General features: G+C 43.0%; 1 protein-coding gene and 1 long non-coding RNA gene across 4 annotated transcripts in view; one reads left to right on the forward strand and one right to left on the reverse strand.

Annotated features, from left to right (window-relative positions):
• Positions 1 to 21,549, forward strand: part of MFHAS1 (multifunctional ROCO family signaling regulator 1) — a 105,275-nt gene extending 83,726 nt beyond the window's left edge. The window contains exons 2-4 of one of the 3 annotated variants that reach the window (XR_743924.3): positions 7,734 to 7,860; positions 15,259 to 15,369; positions 18,851 to 21,549. Coding sequence is in view for 2 of the 3 variants with exons in the window: in XM_074383919.1 (XP_074240020.1) it covers positions 7,734 to 7,860; positions 12,391 to 12,427 (164 nt within the window). In the remaining variant the exon portion in view is untranslated. Of the gene's footprint in view, positions 1 to 7,733; positions 7,861 to 12,390; positions 14,628 to 15,258; positions 15,370 to 18,850 lie in introns of those variants that run through there. The other 2 variants (XM_003944052.3, XM_074383919.1) reach the window with 2 other exon arrangements.
• Positions 390 to 18,854, reverse strand: LOC104650248 (uncharacterized). Its single transcript, XR_005577061.2, has 4 exons — positions 18,662 to 18,854; positions 16,253 to 16,342; positions 5,834 to 5,899; positions 390 to 3,955 (listed from the first exon to the last, which is right to left on the reverse strand). It is a non-coding gene; the product is annotated as an uncharacterized LOC104650248 (long non-coding RNA).
• Positions 21,550 to 21,735: the final 186 nt, after the last annotated feature.

Below are 21,735 nucleotides of genomic sequence, written 5' to 3' on the forward strand. Positions count from 1 at the left end.
CAGGTACATGCCACCACGCCTAGCTAATTTTTGTATTTTCAGTAGACACGGGGTTTCACCATGTTGGCCAGGATTGTCTTCATCTCTTGACCTCGTGATCCTCCCGCCTCAGCCTCCCAAAATGCTGGGATTACAGGGGTCAGCTGTATAAGCTTGTAATATGAGGGAAGAGACTAAGCTCTGGTAGAGATTTGGAAAGTAATTTTAATAGCAGCTTTTTCCCCCTTGGTTTTCTGTGGTTAAACTTTTGCCAAATGCATTGGAAAGGGGCGTTGTGATGTGAGGCCACAGGTTTTTGATCTAGAAGAGACCTGACTGATGATCCCTCATGGGGCCCTTGGACCAAATGCACCTCTTGTTGGTTTAGCAAACCTGAGATCATTTAGTCATTCCCTTCTCCCTCTTATCTTTCAAACCAAAAAAAAAATTTTTTAAAAAGCTTTATGTCATTAGCAAGCAAACATTACTGTTAGGATGATCATCTTCTGACAGGAATTGGGCTACACAAGGAAAAGTTGAGCTCATAGGCTCCAGGTGGAGCACCTGCCATGAACGGAAAACTGAAAGGTGCCCGCCATTCATGCCCAGCATGTGGGCCTGGTACAGCCCCCTGGCGTTATTCACTGGGAAAATCTGAGAGCCATTGTGTGAGTCACAGAAGTAATCAAGATTGTGACCTTTTTTCTTCCTTTTGCCTGTAACTATCACCACTTTGGAGGATGTTTGGAAGAAGTGGAAGCTAGGTGCTGACATTGAGTTTGTTTAGTGTTGCCTAGTGACCATGAATATTCGCTGAAGATAGGTGCTGAGAGCATTCTTATTTAAGGGCACCTCTGAGAACCCCAACTGGCCTGGTTTTCTTTGCCCTGCTGATTGTACTTTGTGATGAATAAGATTTCACAAATTGTTTCCAAAGCTTCAAGGTACTGAAGGATGTTTTTGAGTGTTTTTTTTTTTTTTTTAAATCTAAAGAAGTCTCAGCATTCAGAATCAAAACTGCAGTTGAGAATTCTACAAATGGCTGGAAATGGAAATATCCTCACATTGTTAAATTGCTCAGAATTCAGTGGGTTCCTACATTTTAGAGTTGCAGAGATAAATTGAAAACACAGTTCTAGGAGAGGGTCATAATTTTTGATGGGGTAAGGTTTTGTAGCTGTTGTTGGAACCATACCTCAGGATATATTCAATTATCAAATGACCCTGTCAGTTTGCGTCGTTTTGAAGAGGAATGGTATCTGTGGGGCATTGGTTCCAAGACCCCCATGGGTACCAAAGTCTTTGGATGCTCAAGTCCCTGATACCCAGTGGCGGGGTATTTGCACATAACCTATGAACATCCTCCTGTGTGATTTATTTTATTTTTTGAGACAGAGTCTCACTCTGTTGCCCATACTGGAGTGCAATGGCACAATCTTACTGAAACCTCCGCCTCCTGGGTTCAAGTGATTCTCCTGCCTCAGCCTCCCGAGTAGCTAGGATTACAGGCATGTGCCATGATGCCCTAATTTTTGTATTTTTAGTAGAGCCAGGATTCCACCAGGTTGGCCAGGCTGGCCTCTAATTCCTGACCTCAGGTGATTTGTGCGCTTCAGCCTCCCAAAGTGCTGAGATTACAGGCATGAGCCACCATGCCTATCCTCCTCCCTTATATTTTAAATCATCTCTAGATAACCTGTAATAACTAATACAGTACAAATGTTAGGTAAATAGTCGTTATACTGTATTGTTTAGGGAATAATGACAAGAAAAAAGTCTATATGTTCAGTACAGATGCAATTTATTTTTATTTTTGAGACAGTGTCTTGCTCTGTCATTAAGGCTGGAGTGCAGTGGCATGATTTTGGCTGACTGCAACCTCTGCCTCTTGATTCAAGGGATTCTCCTGCCTCAGCTTCCCAGGTAGCTGATATTATAGTTGCCTGCCACCATGCCTGGCTAATTTTTATATTTTTAGTGGAGATGGGGTTTTACCATGTTGACCAGGCTGGTCTTGAACTCCTGACATCAAATGATCTGACCCCACCCCTCAGCCTCCCAAAGGGCTGGGATTATAGGCATGAGCCACCACGTCCAGCCCAGATGCAATTAAGAATTTTTTTCAACCTGCAATTGGTTGAATCCATGGATGCAAAACCCACTGATAAGGAAGGCTGACTCCATAATTGAGCCGAGAGCAAACCTTGTTCACAGGAAGAATGCAGCATCCCTACAGTTTTGGGGAACTACTCTTTGAATCCCCAAATCTCCTAAGAGTATATGTGGCTAAAAGCCGGAATATACCTGTGTGTACCCCAGTTGACTTGTTTATGCCTCAGCAGGAAGATTGTTGCCAAGTCCACCGATAGCCTGGATACACTGAGTAATTCCCTCGCAAGTTCAGCAGCAATTCAGCCCCTTTCAGGGTATTCCAGCTGCCTTCCCCATAAATTCAGCATCCCATGTGGGTGGCCTTCCGGGAACCACAGCTGGTGCCTCATCAGGTTTGCCAGGAAGTTCAATAGCATGCTTTCCCCACAGCCTGCTTCCTCACCCCACAATACAGCTTCCCAGGGAATTTTGTTTGCACCCAGAGGACAGTCCCCTGCCTGCTAGCTTTGGCCAGCTGACCATGGACAGTCTGGCCCCTAGCCCAGCAAACTTCTCTACCATCCAAGGAACTGCTCTGGACTTTACCCTTCATTACTCATAACTGGGTAGCTTATAAGGAAGAGAAATTATTGCTCACAGTTTTGGAAGTTGGTAAGTCCAAGATTGAGGCATCAGCAGATTCGGTATCCAGTGAGGGTTTTCTAATTCACATACGGCATCTTCTCGCCATGTTCTCACATGTGCTTGCATGAACTCTTCATATATTTAGAAGAGCAAGCCTTTAGAGAATCTTCTCATGACTACAGTAATAGTGTCAAGAACTTACTAGATGCCAGATACACTGTTTAGTATGTTTCAATTATGTATTACATAATTTAAACATCATAACATCATGATATCCTTGACACAGGATATCTGGTGGTGACGAGTTTAGTCAGTTTTGCTGTCAAAGTTCAGCACAGCCACTTCTTCCTGTAACCATTGGCAAAATATTGCCTCTTCCATCTGAGCCTCAATCTCTTCTTCTGTATATAACGAGGATAATAATTGTCCCTACCTCCTGGTGTTGTTGTGAAGACCGAAATGACACATACAACATCAAGCAAATAAAAAGTGCTCACTAAATGTCAGTTGCTGCTGTGATCATCTTTTCTTCTTCCTGGGTTAACTTAGGCTTATTTTGCAGTTTGACATACATTATAGTATGGTGGTAAAGTACAATGCATGCATTGTTCTCCACTCTGATAACAAAAGTTGCTGGGTCCTTTGGCTAAGTGTTCCCTACTCTGAAGTCTTTCCCAATCCTGTGAATCGGTATGAATCTCTCCTTCTCCAGCACCTCCAACATCTCGTAAATTTCCTTGGGACCTCATCATACAGGACTGTATTCTTTGCACACTTGGCCTCCCTTGTGGACACTGGGATCCTCCATGGTTGAGGTTGTGCCATAAACTCTCAGACCCCTGCATCTTCTTCAGTTCTCACAGACGGTGACATCTCAGTAGTTAGTTACTCAGTGAAATAATGCACTTTATTTTGAAGATCAAGTTTGTTAAATTTGAGAATGATTAGCTTCTGTTTTACTAGATAGCACACACATAAACCATTCTTCATATTTGAGTTAAGATAATTTTGAAAGGAAAAAGCTGTTTTTCTATGTTCTTAATCTGGGAACTGTGCAGGTTTCTTAAATCCTAAGGATACTGTCACCACATAGTAGGTTGTTGGAGTATACAGATGTGCTGGAAATTATGGACTGTTCTGCTTGTTGCTCAGTATTTATTAACATCAAGTGAATTTTTCACATGTGTGGAACTTCTCAATGCCTTCTACCTTCATGCTGTTTCCATGGATGGCAGTGTTGCTAGAGATAAGACCCAAACAAAACCAGTTACCTGGCTCTGTGTGACACTGAGAGTCTGAGGTACAGTTAGAGTTGATAACTGGGGCTTAATAGTCTGCTGTATGTTATTTCAAATTCTCTGACAAAATGTTCTGATCACCGAAAGCTATGACATACTAGCCAAGAAGCCAGCTGTGCCAGGCTGGTGCCAGGGATGGGTGCTGAGGACAGGGGCTTGGCATCCCCAGTTGTTACTCTAGGTGCCCAGGCAGATAAAAGCAGAGGGAGCTGGAGCCTGTGTGAAATTAGGACCAGGAGAGGGTTTTCAGGGGAAACCAAAGAAGCCCCGTCTGTGTTCAAGCTCTGGGGATGATTATGGGCAAAAGTAGAACTTGAAGATGCCAGGCAAGGAGCTAGGTGAAGGCAGTCCCAGAAGTAAGGGTGTTAAGAGCCTGGGGTGCCCACAGCACCTTCTTGTTGGAGTCCTAGCTTCTGTGGTACATGATGGGTGGGTTGGTTTACGGATGTGCAGCTCTCTGTGGGATTTGGAGCAAATCTGTTAAACTCAGAGAGCTTCTGACTTATTAATCAATGTTTGGACTGGACACCTTCCAGGTTCCAATCTAGCTCAAACATGCTGTTACTTCGGTTTATTTCATTACTTGATAAGCATTTCACATTTACATTTTTAACTTGCATTTTTATATTTGGGGATCTTTTCCTAGCTGGTGTTGAAGTGTAGTTCTCATATCCACATATCCATGATACAAGCTAATAATGCTAAATTAACTTTGTAGCAGTTTACTGTTTACAGGAGTTTGGTTAAGGAACCCAAATTACATTCAGTTAGTATCGTGCGACACTATATAAAAATGTTCACATCAGGAAATTAATGTCTTTCATAAAAGCATTAACGCTTAGTTCGCCTGGCGTGGTGGCTCACACCCGAAAGCACTTAGGTCAAGGTGGGTGGATCCATGAGGTCAGGAGATCGAGACCATCCTGGCCAACATGGTGAAACCCTGTCTCTACTAAAATACAAAAAAATTAGCCTGGCGTGGTCGTACATGCCTGTAGTCCCAGCTACTTGGGAGGCTGAGGCAGGAGAATTGCTTGAACCTGGGAGGCAGCAGTCACAATGAGCCGAGATTGTGCCACTGCACTCCAGCCTGCCGACAGACTGAGATTCTGTCTCAAAAAAAAAAAAAAAAAAAAAAAAGCACTGTTTTTAGATTGCTCCTTTAGGAAAGGAGAGTTCTGGTATAAAGAAGCAGTCCCCACTTTGGGGGAGGCATTAGGCTGGGGACAAAGAGTGAGGGTCCCATAAATGGGTACCCAAGTTCACATCCCGAGTCTGCTGCTGGTAACCTCCTGGCCCTGGGTAGATCACATAACCTCCCTGGGCATTAGCATCCTCATTTGTAAAATGAGGATAAACCTATCTAGGGACATTGTGAAGATTAAACGAGGTATACATTAAAAACTGGGAGCCCTGTGCTGACCTGGGCATGCACTATCACTGTGGGCTATGTTGGGGATGAGACATTTAGAAATATGGTATTTTTGTTTTGTTTTGCTTTTTGAGAGAGTCTTACACTGTCGCCCAGACTGGAGCGCAGTGGCCCCATCTCAGCTCACTTGAAACCTCTGCCTCCCAGGTTCAAGCAATTATCCTGCCTTAGCTTCCTGAGTGGCTGGGATTACAGGTACCTGCCACCATACCTGGCTGATTTTTGTATTTTTAGTAGAGACAGGGTTTCACCATGTTGGCCAGGCTGGTCTCAAACTCCTGGGCTCAAGCGATCCACCCAGCTCGGCCTCCCAAAGTACTGGGATTACAGGCATAAACCACTGCACTCAGCCAAAAATACAGTATTTTGAGGCAAAGGAATTTCTTACCATTATATGTCAGCAGATACAGTGGTCCCCCTTATCCATGGTTTCACTTCCTGTGATTTCAGTTACCTGCAGTCAACAGTGGTCCAAATACATGTGAATGCAGCATAATAATAATTTTGAGAGACCATATTCATATAACTTTAGTTATTAATACAATATATTGTTATTATCCTATTTATTGTTATTAATTTCTTACTGTGCCTAATTTATAAATTAAACTTTATCATAGGTGACTCTTTATAGGCAAAAAGAGTTTTGTACTGTCCTCAGTTTCTGGGGTCTTGGAACACATCTCCCAGGGATAAAGGGGGACTGCTATTCTTTGGAGTCTCTAGAATTTCAAGTCAGCAACAGACGTGGTTGGTGCATAGAGGTGAAGTTTTAATTGCAGTAGTGTCTTTCCCCAGTTGTTGTACATTTCATGTCCTTAATTTGGTGAACTTTCTAGAAGCTAGGCATGGTGGCTCACACCTGTAATCTCAGCACTTTGGGAGGCTGAGGTGGGAGGATTGCTTGAGGCCAGGAATTTGAAACAAGCCTGAGAAACATATCGAGACTCCCCTCTCTACAAAAAAAAAAAAAAAAAGTAAAAGGTTAACAATTTGCCACGTGTGGTGCTGCATATCTGTGGTCCCGCTACTCGAGAGGCTGAGGTGGGAGGATCACTTGAGCCTGGGAGATAGAGACTGTAGCGAGCTATGATTAGGCCACTGCACTTCAGCCTGGGTGACAAAGCAAGACCCTGTTTCTGAAACACCACCACAAAATTTAGTTCCTAGGTTTAAGTAGGGCAGTTTGAACAATAACGTGTCCCATCGTCAGCCAGCAACTCTTTCTTGGGTACTCTCTAAGAAAGGGCAGGGTGCTCTGGGTGTATAGATGACAGAACGGAAGTCATCACTGCTTTTACAGAATTAATGATCTCATTGAAGAGACATTACATCCAGGTTCATGCAGAGTAATGGTCTTCCTTTAGGTATTGTGGTAATCTATTAGGTTAATTATGTGTTTTTACTAGACTTATTAGATAGTGTGTGTCAGTGCATCTACTTCACACATACCTATCAGGGTAGTCCCCTTGCCTGGAGGAGGTTGGGCTGATCTTAGGCTGTTCCCCACCCCCACCACCTTTTTTTTTTTTTGAGACAGTCTTGCTCTGTCACCCAGGCTGGAGTGTAATGGCACGATCTCGGCTCATTGCAGCTTCCCTCAGGTTCAATCGATTCTCCTGCCTCAGCCTCCTGAGTAGCTAGGATTATAGGCAGTGCCACATACCCGGCTAATTTTTGTATTTTTAGTAGAGACGAGGTTTCATCATGTTGGTCAGGCTAATCTCAGACTCCTGACCTCGTGATCTGCCTGCCTCGGCCTCCCAAAGTGCTGGGATTACAGGCATGAGCCACCGCGCACAGCTGTGTTTGCCTTTTTAACACCTTTAGTCTGCTGTGTTTCCAGATCATTTATAAAGGGCTTTGTTGAATGGTTGCTATAGTCTGCTTGAGTCCCATCTGCCCCAAATCCTAATTATGAACACCTCCTTGGCAGCCCTTACTTTGGAGGGCTCTGGGGACTCTGGCTCAATCAGTGACATCTAGATAAAGATCCCTGGGGTCAGTCTGTTAGCAGGAAGGTGAGCAGAACAGTGACAAACAGATGCTGTCTTTGTCTAGTGTGGGCCTTCCTGCCATAACCATGGGAGTTTTCTCCACGGTGACACAGAGGAGAATTTGTGCATTGGAGCCGGTGCCCAGGCAATTCTGCTGTTGATGGTTGCACATTTGTTCTCAAACCCTTTGCTGCTTCACTTCTGCCGTTCTCCCTGTGTTCCCGTCCCAAAGCAGTGCTTTCTTTGTAATTTAGGGCACATCTCCCTAACACATTTCTCTTTCTCCTCCTGCAGGGGAGTTGCTGAGTCAGCCCAGACCAGAAGGAGTGGCAGAGATCATTTGCCCCAAGAACGGCAGCGAACGAGTGAATGTTGCCTTGGTTTACCCACCCACGCCGACTGTGATCAGCCCCTGTTCCAAGTAAGTTCTCAAAGTCCCTCTGGCCCCTGGACCTGGCTCCTGATCCCAGCTCCATAGATACGCCAACAAAAATCCAACTTAAACTGCATCTGCACAAATCTTGAAAAGTCCTCCCTAACAGAATTCTTCCGCATGACCTCAGCATCATGACTTATACAGCCAAACAGGAACTTTTGTTTCCTCTTTTTTATGATTTTTTTTTTTTTTTTTTACTTTTGCGGATAAAGTCAGAACATTTTTTAACAGCCTCATTGAGATGTCATTCACATGTCACAGTTCACTTATCTGCAGTATGCAGTTCATTGGTTTTTAGTTTATTTGCAGGTATATACAACCAAGAAGAACATACTTTCTGATGGGCAGTCTGAACTCTGTTATTGCAGAATTAAGTTGGCTCCCACTTAAAAAAACAGTGCAGGTCCATTCCACGAGCGAGGCCTGCAGAAAATCAGTAATAGATTGTTTTTTGTTGCATGGGTCTGATTTTTGAGTCAGTCCCTGAAAATCAAGGGCTGTGCAGTTCACCACCACCTTGCCCCAAAATGGACTTGAAAACAGAACGTACATATGCAGAGTAACTTTTGGATAGAACGGGAGCTTACTATTCTAGATGGGACTCATCCTGTTTGGGTTTTGTGTATGTGTGTATTTTATTTAGTCTTGTTTGTATTAAGAACCAAAGAAGGCCAGGCACACTGGCTCATGCCTGTAATCCCAGCACTTTGGGAGGCCAAGGCAGGTGGATCCACGAGGTCAGGAGTTCAACACCAGCCTGGCCAAATGGAGAAACCCTGTCTCTACTAAAAATACAAAACTAGCTGGATGTGATGGTACATGCCTGTAACCCCAGCTACTTGGGAGGCTGAGGCAGGAAAATCACTTGAACCCGGGAGGCAGAGGTTGCAGTGAGCCGAGATCGCACCATTGCACTCCAGCCTGGGCAACAAGAGTGAAACTCCGTCTCAGAAACCACCACCACCACCACCACCACCACCAAAGAGGCCACTTTTAAAGCAGCAGCCACAGATCTTTTTGGGTCAAATCTTGTTATCTGGGTGATGTCAGCAACATGATTTCTCTAGCAGAATACTCCTATCTATGCAGCAAACTTGACTTTTCTTCCTAGCTGGTCACATGGAATTTTTTAATGAAAAAATTATGTATGACTCTAAGCTTTTTTTTAGGGAGATTGGAAAGTGTGCAGTTTAGGAATTGTGACCTGTCATCTCCTCTGAGGAAACTTGCTGTCCAGCTGCCTTCCAGGGCAGTATGACAGGTGTCCTTGGCTCGTCCCTGACATGGCAGCTTCCCTGCCTTTGGTGTGCTCCCTGCAAAGCAAGAGTTCCCAGTGGCATCCTCATTCATTAGCTGCTGCAGTAGAAGTAGGGGGCACTCAACTCAGTGCCCCCTTTCTCCAAACTGAGCAACTCGTTACAGAGAACATTCCTAATCTATCCTTGCTGGAAAATATCACTGACACCCAAGGGAAACTCTTATCTAATGCTCTTTTATTCAGACTACTATTTAACTATCATGTGCATAGCTCAATTTATCACTAACAGACATTGTGAATCTTGAGGTGCTTCTTAAATATTAAAATAGGATTACAGAGTAATTGAGTATTAGGTTGGTGCAAAAGTAATTGCTCACTTACTTTTGTACTGATCTAATATTAACCAGAATATCCCATTTGAACATATCAAACAGCAGAAATTTTATTGTTTTTTTGAATTTCTTTGAAACTATACACATTGGTCCCTTTCTTTCAGATACACCTGGGTGAGGATGGATAAAGGGATATTATATATTTTCTTTTTCTTCTTTTTTTGTTTGTTTTATACTCACTAAGTTCTTAAAGCTCAAGAGGATATTAGAGAATCAGCAGGATATGGAACAAAGGAAACAAAAATTCAATATACTTTGCATTGGCACAAACTTTCCAGAGCCAAGAGAGACATGAATCTATTGTTTTGCCTTAGCCACATGCTGTCGAATAGGCAAGATAGAGGTAAGGGTTAAAATATCCATTTGTACAAGAAACCTTCCTGGCACTGAGCCAGCTTTATCATTGTTTTCCCACGAGCTGCTGCTTGTACTGCCACAGAAAGACCACATTTATACCAGCTTGAAAAAAATGTTATCAGCCTCTCTCTCGACAGCATATTGAACCCAAATGAACAAGCAGCCTCAAAGCCTTAGGTAAGCAGTGATACATAGCTGCGGACATCTAGATCCTGAGGGAGCCTCCTTACGGATTGAACCTAGCTATCGGAATCATTTTATTTTGAAACAGGTTTAAAAAAAAAGCCTCATGAAATGGATGACAGCATTGCAATATAATTCTCAATTCTAAATAAAGGAATGTTCTCTAAATAGGAAAGTTTCATCCTAGCAAGACATTTCTTGGAAATTACCATGTTTTAGTGCAGCTGCAAGGGGGAAATGATCTCTTGTGTGACTTTAGAGGAAAGCACACATAGATTTGAAGTCTGTGCTCTTGCTGCCTATGTTCCCTACCTTCACCCCTTAAGCACTCACAGCTTACATCCGTGAACACAAAACAAAAACTAACCCATGTGGAGGCCGGGCCAGGCTCCATGGAAGGTCCCATTTTTGAGTGGATGACAATGTATTGGAAATGGGAGATTTGGAGGGACCAATGATGGTAGCTGGCCAGGAAGGGGCCTGAGACTTGGGGTCCCAGCAGGCATTGGACATTGGAAGTCTGGGGCTATTGCACTGGCTTTCACCTCCAGCCAAGGTAACTTAAGCAGGTCACCATAGAGATCAGGTGTTTCTTTTCTTTTCTTTTTTTTTTCTTTTTTTTTTTTTTTGACAAAGGGTCTCGTTCTGTCATCCAGGCTGGAGTGCAGTGTTGCTATCTTGGCTCATTGCAACCTCCGCCTCCATGGTTCAAGTGATTCTCCTGCCTCAGCCTCCTGAGTAGCTTGGACTACATACACACACCATGACACCTGGCTAATTTTTTTCTATTTTTTGGTAGACAGGATTTCACCATGTTGGCTGGACTGGTCTCGAACTCCTAACTTCAAGTGATCCACCTGTCTCGGCCTCCCAAAGTGCTGGGATTTTAGATATGAGCCACTGTGCCTGGCCAAGGTCAGGTTTTCTTAATCAGGCATGTAAGGTAGAATTTCTCAGGGAAGAGACCAGGCATGAGTCATTAAAAAATGAAAGAAGTCACCTAGATGAGTCTACCATGTGTACGCTGGACTTTCTGATGGCTCAGTTCCAGCCTATGCCTCTAAGGGTGGGCTCCCTGGCCAGTGAGGCCTTAGGTCTGCTCTGTGGTCAATAACTACTCTGTGGCACAAAGGCAAAACTGTCCATGCCGCCTGCTGTCAGTCCCTCCCACCCTCAGGTCGGATGAAACTATCACTTACTATTCAAATCAGGAGAGGATTGAGAGTGATGGGAAGGCTGTCAGTCATCATGCTGGGATGATGGGTACCCACCAGAAGGCTCCCAGATACACCAGAATAATCACCCTACTCTTAGGTGGCTGATCTAGATCTTATGGTGGTTTTTAAAAAGACATTCCAAGCTCTTCTTTAACTGGTTTACCTCTGTCCTTTATTGGTCAAATCAGAGACTTGTCATTTAACGACCTGCTTTTGACCATGTGTAAAACTACTGCTGCTGCAATGCTTTCTTTATAAAGAAGAAACCATAGATGACTGTTATCTGATTGGCCTTTTTAAATGAATGCCAAGCTTTTCCATTTCTCATTTTTAAAAATTTCTATATATGCTATTCTCCCATGGGGAGAGACAGAGAATAAGGAATAGGTTTTTGATTTTTTTTGTGTGGTGTTTTTTTTTTCTTGAGTTGGACTTTTGCTCTTGTTGCCCAGGCTGGAGTGCAGTGGCACAATCTCCGCTCACCGCAACCTCTGCCTCACAGGTTCAAGTGATTCTCCTGCCTCAGCCTCCCAGGTAGCTGGGATTACAGGCATGCACCATCACGCCTGGCTAATATTGTATTTTTAGCAGAGACGGGGTTTATCCATGTTGGTCAGGCTGGTCTCAAACTCCCGACCTCAGGTGATCCCCCAATCTTGACCTCCCAAAGTGCTGGGATTATAGGCATGAGCCACCACACCTGGCTTTGTTTTAAGAACATGATTTGGCTGGGCGTGGTGGCTCATGCCTGTAATCCCAGCACTTTGGGAGGCTTAGGCAGGTGGATTACAAGGTCAAGAGACCATCCTGGTCCACAAGGTGAAACTGCGTCTCTCCTAAAAATACAAAAATTAGCTGGGCATGGTGGCGTGTGCCTGCAGATCCAACTACTCAGGAGGCTGAGGCAGGAGAATTGCTTGAACCCAGGAGGCAGAGATTGCGGTGAGCCGAGATCGAGCCACTGCACTCCAGCCTGGGTAACAAGAGTGAAACTCCATCTCAAAAAAAAAAAAAAAAAAAAAAAAAAGAACAGAACACGATTTACTTTTTTTAATTTAACTTTTTTTTAAATTTTTTAAATTTTTTTTATTATTATTATTTTTTTTAGAGACGAGGTTTCACCGTGTTGGCCAGGTTGGTCTTGAACTTCTGACCTCAGGTAATCCACCCGCCTCGGCCTCCCAAAGTGCTGGGATTACAAGCATGAGCCACTACGCCCAGCCCATGACTTTCTCTTATAACTTGTCTCAGTGATTTGGTGGTTGAGGTCTCCACCAGCATTTCATTGAGAGGTTACAGGAACAGGGTGAAATACCTCCCCTTCTGCACCTCACCTTGCAGGGAGAAACAGGAGCTGAGCAGCTTTTTATCTTTGCTGATTATCAGATAGAAATGTGAGTAATTTCCATGCTTTGAATATCTCCAGTTGATTTTTAGGAATATCTGCATTTAAGATGAGGTGAACATTCATCTAGTAGCAGATTTGCCTGGGTTGTTCTGAAAAAATCTGACTTCTTCAAGGCTACAGATTGTGACAGATATATTTGTAAAAGCTTTATTGATGTATAATTTCCATACCATAAAACTCTCCCTTGCAATAATTAACGTATTTACAGAGGTGTGTTTATACAGCCATCACCACAATCTAATTTTAGAACGTTTTCTTCACCCCAAAAAGAAACCTTGTGCCTATTTGCAGTTAACTTGTGTCTTATCCAACACCTAGTTTATGGAGTCAGTAAATATTTTTAGTGTCACTTTCAGGAATCGTTTTCTGGCTGGTTTGTTGGTATGAAGCAGATTTTTGAGGTTTTTTGTTTTGGGTTTTTTTTTTTTTTTTTTTTTTTTTTTTTTTTGAGAGAGAGTCTCACTCTTTCACCCAGGCTGAAGCACACTGGCATGATCTTGGCCCACTGCATCCTCTACCTCCCAGGAGTTCCAGTGATTCTCCTGCCTCAGCCCACCCAAGTAGCTGGGACTACAGGCATGCACCACCATTCCCACCTGATTTTTGTACTTTTAGTAGAGATGGGGTTTTATCATGTTGGTCAGGCTGGTGTCGAACTCCTGATTCAGGTGATCCTCCCACCTCAGCCTCCCAGAGTGTTGGGATTACACACCTTGCCTATCAGATTTCTGAGATTTAAAGAGGTTCTCATAAACATATTATCTCTGGCACAGTTCAGTCTAAAGACAGTGGCTTGTCTTGCTTCTCCCAATGCCAGCTTCCTATTTCCTAGACAGTGGAGAGGAGCTGGAGCTGATTAGAGAGTCCTCCTTTAGATCTTCATCACAGCCTAATTGAACCCTAGATATTTCAGGGGTCCTGAGCCTTGACATCAGGAGTCAAAATACAGGGCAAAAAATATACTTCTGGTGGGCAAGGTAGGAAGCAAGTAGAATGCATAATCTTTTAAAACTTTTATTTGTGAATTCCTATCTCTGTTCAGTTACTCCATCCAGATCAGGTTGAGACCCAATATTCCAATTCCCAGGGAGTGTGAGAGCTTCTCTGGACAGATGGCAGCTTGCCAGTTGCATTTCATTTGTAGGGATCCTGCAGAATGCTTTTCTTTCTCCTTCTAAAGAGCATTAGAGCAACACCCTCCTCTACCAAACTGAAGACTCTGGGATAACCTGCCAGATAACCCAGTTTATCTACTGATGTTTGTGTAAAAGACCAAGAAAATTCCACAGGTCATCATATGAGAATGTTTTACCTTGAGGCATTACTGGAATGCAGCCCACATTCTAACGTGGTTTCTTAATGGACTGACCCTTGCATATACAGGAAATGCGAATGTGTCATTCTTAATTCCTGACAGTTGCACTTCTCCTGCAGTAGTTTTGTAACTGTCTGTGCTCCATGATTTGGGGAGTGGTAGGAGTTCTGAAACGGAAAAAGGAAGTTCATTCTGATTTTGGCTGATCATGTGTTACAGAAGTAGCAAAAAAAAAAAAAAAAAAAAAAAAAAAAAGGCCAGTGGGGGAGTGGTTTGAAAATTGTTGAGCTGGCCAGGTGTGATGGCTCACACCTGTAATCCCAGCACTTTGGGAGACCTAGGCGGGCAGATCACAAGGTCAAGAGATCGAGACCATCCTGGCCAACATGGTGAAACTCCGTCTCTACTAAAAATACAAAAAAATTAGCCAGGTGTGATGGCATGCGCCTGTGGTCCCAGCTACTCAGGAGGCTGAGGCGGAAGAATTGCCTGAACCCAGGAGGCAGAGGTTGCAGTCAGCCAAGATTGCGCCACTGTACTCCAGCCTGGTGACAGAGCAAGACTGTCTCAAAAAAAAAAAAAAAAAAAAAAAAAATTGAGCTAAGCTTTCCTTTTTTATGAAGTACTAATAATAGGGGAAGGCTGAATTATTGTATTTCAAAATTCCCTTTTAAAATCTTTGATTATTGCCTATATACTGTAGAGTTCCCATTCAAGCAAGATCCCCAGTAAATTCCAGTTACTTGCTGTTTGTAAGTACTATATTCTCAAAAGCACTGTGATTACTTTGCACAGGAATTTTGGCAGTAACATCATTTTGACATAAAGATATTTAAGCCCAATCACAGTAGCCTTTCTTAAAAAGCAGGATGAAGTCTGTAGCCTTTGTATCACCAAATAAACAGGCCATGTATGTCTAACAGCACACAAATTAGTATGGCCTTGATAAAATATTTTTAAAAAGCAGTGGCATGAGATGAATTAGGTAGGCTTCATCACAGTGGAGAATTTTTCACTGACCACGGAATTTTAAAATATAGAGGGTAAGGATGGGATGGTATTTTATAAGAAAAGGCCACATGTGGAGGTTGCCTGTCGGGAGTATCACATTGATTTGCATTGATCTGTTTTGTGCTATGCACGGAATGAGACAGCTCTTTGCCTTGCTATTTTAACAGGCTAGGGGAATTGTGTTTCTTTATTTAGTCTCCCATCAGCCACATTGATACTGGAATTTTTCCCTCTCTGCTTAGGTATCTTCATACTTTCTTGGAAAATTAAGTGGAAAAGATAGTGCTTCTTTTCCTTATGCCATCATTTTTACTGTATCCAAACTGTGACTTTAGGAGCACCAATTTTTAAGGGTAAGTCTCCATGAAGCAGAGAGCATTTCTTAAATAGGTAAGGCTTTCTTGAGGACTTGGAGAGTTTAGGGGGGGCGGCTATGGGGTGTTGGGATGCAGAAATTCTGGAGAACAGGAATCCTAAGATGACAGTCCTGTACTTCTCTAGAATCAAGTTGCATATGGGAATTAGGAAGAAGGGAACTGCTTGACTTTTGCTTAATTTACTATGATAGCATAGACAGTGATCTTAGATCCTTGTTTGAAAAAGGAAGTCATTTAAAAAACATTTTACCGTTACGCAGGAATAGAACATCAGGTGGATCCACACCTTCAGGAACTACATAGGGAAGCACCAGGGGTGGTCACAAGGCAGGGAGAGGGAGGGACTGTGGGCAGGAGGGGAGGACTGGGCTAGGCCTGGTAAGCAGGTCAAGACAGGTTCATCTGAATAATCTCAGTGGCCCCGGGGCATAGGGGTTGCCTTAGTCATCTGGTACCTGGCTCTGAGGTGATTAGGGCAGGTGGATGGTGGCCTGGAGTGTCAGAGCCAGTAAAGGAGGTGTTCAGGGTGTGGGTTCAGGATTAGTTCGTTTATATTTGAAGAGTGTACTCCGGGCAAGTTGTTTTACCATCTCTAGAAATTGTCTAGGAGGAGGGACAGTCCCTCCAGGGTCTGCAAGGCCCCAGATAGGAAAGCATCAGAATACAGAAAATAGAAAACATACGACGTGTCATGGCTTCAGGTTCAGCCTAAATGCCTCAGTACCTTGAGTCATCATTTCTTTGTTGCATCCCAGGAAGGGCAGATTTCAATTCTCTAACCTGGGAAGACTCAGGGTCTAGGCTCCCCCCCAGGCCGGCCCCTCCCTTCAGCTCTGGAGCTCTGTTTCCAGCATCTTACCTGGAGCATCCCAGGATGTCCTGTGGGCTTCACAGGTGTACAGCTGAATGTATTGTCTTCCTTCTCCAAAGTTCTTCCTCAGCTTGTGCCCTGTTTTGGGTAATGAGGTAGCTTTGCACATTGGCCCCAAGCTAAGAGTAGTGAGCCTCAACACCTTCCTCTGCTTTCTTCCCTATATGTAGTAATTCTCCAACACCTTTTATCCCATCCCATCAGTGCCCTGACATGAATGAATTTGACCCATATCTTCAGCTGCAGACTTAGGGCCCGATGCCCCCAGCCACCACTTCACCCGTCTTTGCCAAGGTTCCTGTGACTGAGTCTCAGCTGGCCACCTGCTCTCTTATCTTTTTTATCCTTCAGACCAACATTCATTCTTTTAACATCAGCTTCCATCACATCTCTCCCTCTTGAAAAGCCTTGGATGGCTTCCTGGTGATTACAGGCTCAAGTTCAAACTCCTGGGCATGGCCCTGCACAATCAGACCGCAGCCACTCTGCCAACACACAGGACACTCCCTTACCATGGGAGGTCAACCATGGTGTGCCCTGGCTGCCTCTCAGTCCCCTGGCTGGCTGCTGCCCTTCTCCTCCTACCTTGGTCGCCGAGGCCAAGATCATATGTCAGCTCCTCTAGGAAGCCTCCCCTAGCCCTCCTAACTATAGTTGGTCACTCTGTTCTTCACACCTCCTCAATACTTTTTTGAGACAGTCTTGCTGTCACGTAAGCTGGGGTGTAGTGGCACAATCTTGGTTCACTGCAACCTCCACTTCCTGGATTCAACCAATTCTCCTGCCTTAGCCTCCCAGGCAGGTACCACCACACCCAACTAATTTTGTATTTTTAGTAGAGACAGGGTTTTGCCATATTGGCCAGGCTTGTCTCAAATTCCTGACCTCGGGTGATCCGCCTGCCTTGTCCTGCCAAAGTGCTGGGGTTACAGGTGTGAGCTGCTGCGCCTGGCCTTCCTCAAAACTTTGTATATACCTCTTTTGATAATGATCTCATAGCATCTTGGCTACTTTTTACCTGTGACTTTTTCGTCACATTTGATGTATCATTCATTCAACCAATCTTTGTTGAGTAATTATCCTCTGGTAGGCATTGGCCGGGTGTTGAGAATACATAAAGAACTAGATCATATCCTGCCCTCCAGAACCTAATAGCATCTTTGGGGAATATGAGTATCAAAGTCATAACCAGACAGACTTGTCAGAATATAATTATAATTGCAATGCAGTACCTGCCATGATAGGTGCATGAACAGAGTCATGTAAGCACAGGGAAGAAAGAACTCTATCAGGAAGAATCAGGAGAAGTTCCAGGAAGGTAGATCTTGAAGGAGGAGGACAAGTTCATTGAGACAGAGAAGTAGGGAGAAACAGAGAAGGTTGGTGATTTTGATGGTTGTTTTCTCTAAGATCCCAAATGTGGAAAATAGTATAGATGTGAAAAACTTTTCAAACTGGTTGAACAGTGAGATATTCCCTCTAGGTGCCCTGGATTAGGTATTGTGTTTCTCAGTCTTCCATGTAGCCTGGGGAGCAGACAGCCACGCACGACTGTCTGCATTTTGAAAGGTTTGTTAGATTCAATGGGAAAATGTTTATGTAACACATCTCCCACGTGAACCCAAAACTCACACCACTAAAGTTAACTGCTTGATGGAGATGTTTGTTTTTACACTGCCATCCTCCTTACAGTTAGATTTATTATGTTATTAGTTGAATTTGAGGCAGTTTTCAAAACCATCTCTTTCAGGAGTTTACCGTATTAATAGGCATTCAAAAAATTCTCATACAGAGTGCCTTAGAAATGTGAAACTCTTCCCTGGGGCTCCAAATATCCAACTTCTCTTTTAGCTTTCAAGCATGCTGTGGAGTCAGATCACCCTAGTGGAAGGGCTGGCTCTGCCACTCACTAGTTTGCACCCTTGGGGAAGTTATTTCACCTTTTGGAACCTTCGTGTCCTTCTTAGTAAGACGTTGAGTAAGATGGAGCTTACTTGGTGGGATTGTTAGGGGTTGAAGATAAATAATGCACTAGAGTGAACAGCCTAATTCCTGGCATGTAGTTAGTAAATGGAAGGGATTTTTTTGTTCTTGTTGTTTTTTGGTGATGTCATTAGTACCATGCTTGAATGAGTCCATGACCAAATCTTGTATGGACTGGAGAAGTGTCTTAGGCAGACACTGAGTTGTCAGTGTCCATGAAATCAAACAGTCTCTCCTAACAAGAGATGGCGGATTGGAGGAAACAAATCATAACTTCTTTTTCCTGTCCTTTCAATTTCTTTGTATATTAAAATTTGTTTTAAAAACCACTTTCAAAAATATCCCATCATATATCATTGTAAAAACATCCCATCATATGTCATTGTAAAAACATTTGACAGTTTTTCCACTTACCATTTTATCGGAACTGGATGCCACTTGATTTGCCAAGGCTGCAGTAGTTTTTTCATTCTATAGTCATCAAACTCCAGATTTTCATTGACAACCTCACTTAGAACATTTTAAGTAAAATCATGCTTTTTAGTGTGGACAGACATCTCACTTGTTGTCATTTCTCTGCTTTCTTCTTGTCCAACCATACAGGAAGAACGTTGGTGAAAAGCACAGAAACCAGTGACTTTTGTGGCTCTGGAATTTCCATGGAGAAAAGAGCATTCAAACACCTGGACCATCTTTTTCACCTGACATATCCTCTGCACTCCCCCCGAGTGTGTTCTGTGAACTTGAGTGACAAAGCGTGCTTGCAGGGGGCTTTTCAAAAGACTGGGGAAGAGGGGTGGAGAGGGGTGGTGGGGAAGCGTGGGCAAGAACGTGGAGCAAATGTTTTACAACCTGAACCTCAGAACTGTGATCCTCCAAGGAGCGAGCTACTTGAAGAAAAGAAAAAAAAAAAAAAAAAGTCGAATGGCTTCTCAGGGATTTTGTTTTCCGTGCACATATAAGCCATAGTTACAATACAGGTGGCAGTATTTAGAGCACTCAGATTTCAGTTGTTAAATGTGAAAGAGGGATCGACTGACGTTCATTGCTGTTCCGTAACTAGTGTAAAATATGTATATGTTTATCTTTATTTTTATAATATGCAAATACATTTAAATTTATACAGTTTGAAGCTTCTAGCATTAGTTCACACTGGGTGCAATATTCTGCATGAGAACTGTGCCAAGATGGGGCTGATTTCTTATTTTAGTATAAGACTTTTTGTTTTATCTTTATTCTGTAATCCTCTTCAGATTAAAAAAACCTCTCCATTAGCCCATCAATTAAGTGTTGGTTCATAGAGATTGCCAGTGATCAGAAAGAACCTTAAATGTGCATTTTAGACCGTGTCCCTTCCCTTCTTTTCAATAAAGGCCCCTGCCTATGTAAATCGTCTGGCACACTGGTGGGAAATCCTTTGTTTTCCACATGTGTTGTTAGTGCCGGGCAGAGATGGGGCATACTTAGGGGCCAAAGAGCACAAAAAGTCCATGCAAAACTTGAGTCTGTTAATGGCTTAAGATAACCAGGAGTCCGTTCTGAATCTTACAAAGTGCCCTGCCTAATAAGGACCTCATTTGGCCAAGCACTTGGCAAACGTATTGCTTATTAGCAGAGCTCTTTGCAGACCTTCCACATCTGGCTGTCAGACCTTAAGGTAGTGAATTTAGGCTCTGGTTATGCTCATTGGAGAGTATAATCCCACACGGGTTATTTATAAGTTCAGAGCCTCTGATTGGATGGTCTCCTGCCAAGAACTAGTAAAACCCTTTTGTAAAAAAATCTTCACGAGGCAAAGCTTAAAAAGCAAACCAAACAAATTGCTCTCTATTTTACTTTTTACTGGGGCCAAACAGCATATGCTACAGTAGCCACACGTTGTTTGGAGAATGTAAAGCGGACTGTTTACATTTACCTCCTCTGTGTGTTCATTGAAAATGTATAAAACTGACTGCTGCTCGCCAGTGTCAGGCAAGAAGAATGAGTTGCTAGTACTCACTACTCCCGCTTCTTTTGTAAAGTATTAACTCCTAGAAGGCCACAGTATACAAAGTCTCAACATATTTCTTTTAAAAAACAACGAGCAAGTGGCTGCCCTGCTAGAAATCACAAACTAATTTTTGTAGAATATTTTGTGGCCCAGGAGTTAACTTCACTGACTCCAGAACCTGCAGTTCAGAGAATGATTTCTTAGGATCCTAAAAATAAATGGGATCAGACTATTTTTGCATTTTTTTTGTACTTGAATAGGACTCCTCCAGTTTGAGATTTCATTTTCTTTGAGAACACAATCACAAGATTAATCTGGTTAGTCCTTTTGTCACAGTTCTTGTGTGCGTGTGCGCGTCTGTGTGTGTGTGTAAAACTGGAATGGTAACATTTAATTGCTTTCTGGACCATTGAATAGTTAGGCAGTAAGAATTTTTTAATTGGCATGAGACAGTTCCTCAACTGTCAAATTAACCAACTTTGACCAGTATATAAAAAAAGGCTTATTTGTATGATGTTGGGGCTAACTCCCCAGGGACCATATTAAATGACAAAAATGCTCCTTTGGGTGACACACCTGCAAATTATTTGCTGTTATCATGAACATAAACACCCGTATTCTTAATACCTGATATTTTTGACAAGTGATGTTTTGTGCTGTCATCTGAACCCTAGAGAAGCAGTGTCAGAGGAAACCATGGTGTCACATGTATTTTAGCAAAAGGCTTACCATGATAGAGGATCATGTGACCAAAAGCTGCTCCAGAGAAGCTTGAGAATTTGCTTCAGGGTGGGAGGGTTGGAGATACAGAAATTACTCTGCTCTACAGGAATCTTCGGCTGTCTATGCAAGAAATTCCGTTTTTTCTTTCAACACCTGGGAAGAAAGACCCGGTGACTGCTGAGGCGGACAGGCGATTCAGTAAGCACAAGAGGGATGTTTGTTTTCCAAGCAAGGCGTCCCCTGCCTCTCAAACAAGTGCCCTCCAAGTTTGTTAGGGTTTCTATTCCTGCAACTTGTGGTATCAAAACCACTTCCTGGAATTGTCCATGCACTGCCAAAATAAATGTTTTCCCCCCTTCTAAGAAAAAAAATTACAGTGTTCATATTTGACACTTGTGTATTGGACTCTTTTGAATGAAAAGGAAAGGGTTTGGTGTAATTCCTGATGGGGTGTGTGTTGTTTTTCATGCCATGGTTTGTGAATTGTAATTGTGGTTTCCCATTTCGTTGTTGTAACTGGGCAGAAATTCAAAAAAAAAAAGAAAGAAAAAAACAAATAAAAATACCAAGAAATGGTTAAGCAATTTTATACCCAGAGCTTCATTATTTCTGATTTTCTTCATTTGTTTTTGCTTTTAATTCTATCAGTTAGGGAACTGTGACATAGTAAAAAGCCTCATAAACCTGCAAGCCTCAACCATACCTTGGCTTTCTGTTGAAACTGCTCTTTGTAACACAAATGTGACAGGCAAGCAGTCCAAACGCACGCCATCTT

Source organism: Saimiri boliviensis, chromosome 13 (genome assembly GCF_048565385.1).
Source record: "Saimiri boliviensis isolate mSaiBol1 chromosome 13, mSaiBol1.pri, whole genome shotgun sequence".
NCBI lineage: Eukaryota > Metazoa > Chordata > Mammalia > Primates > Cebidae > Saimiri > Saimiri boliviensis.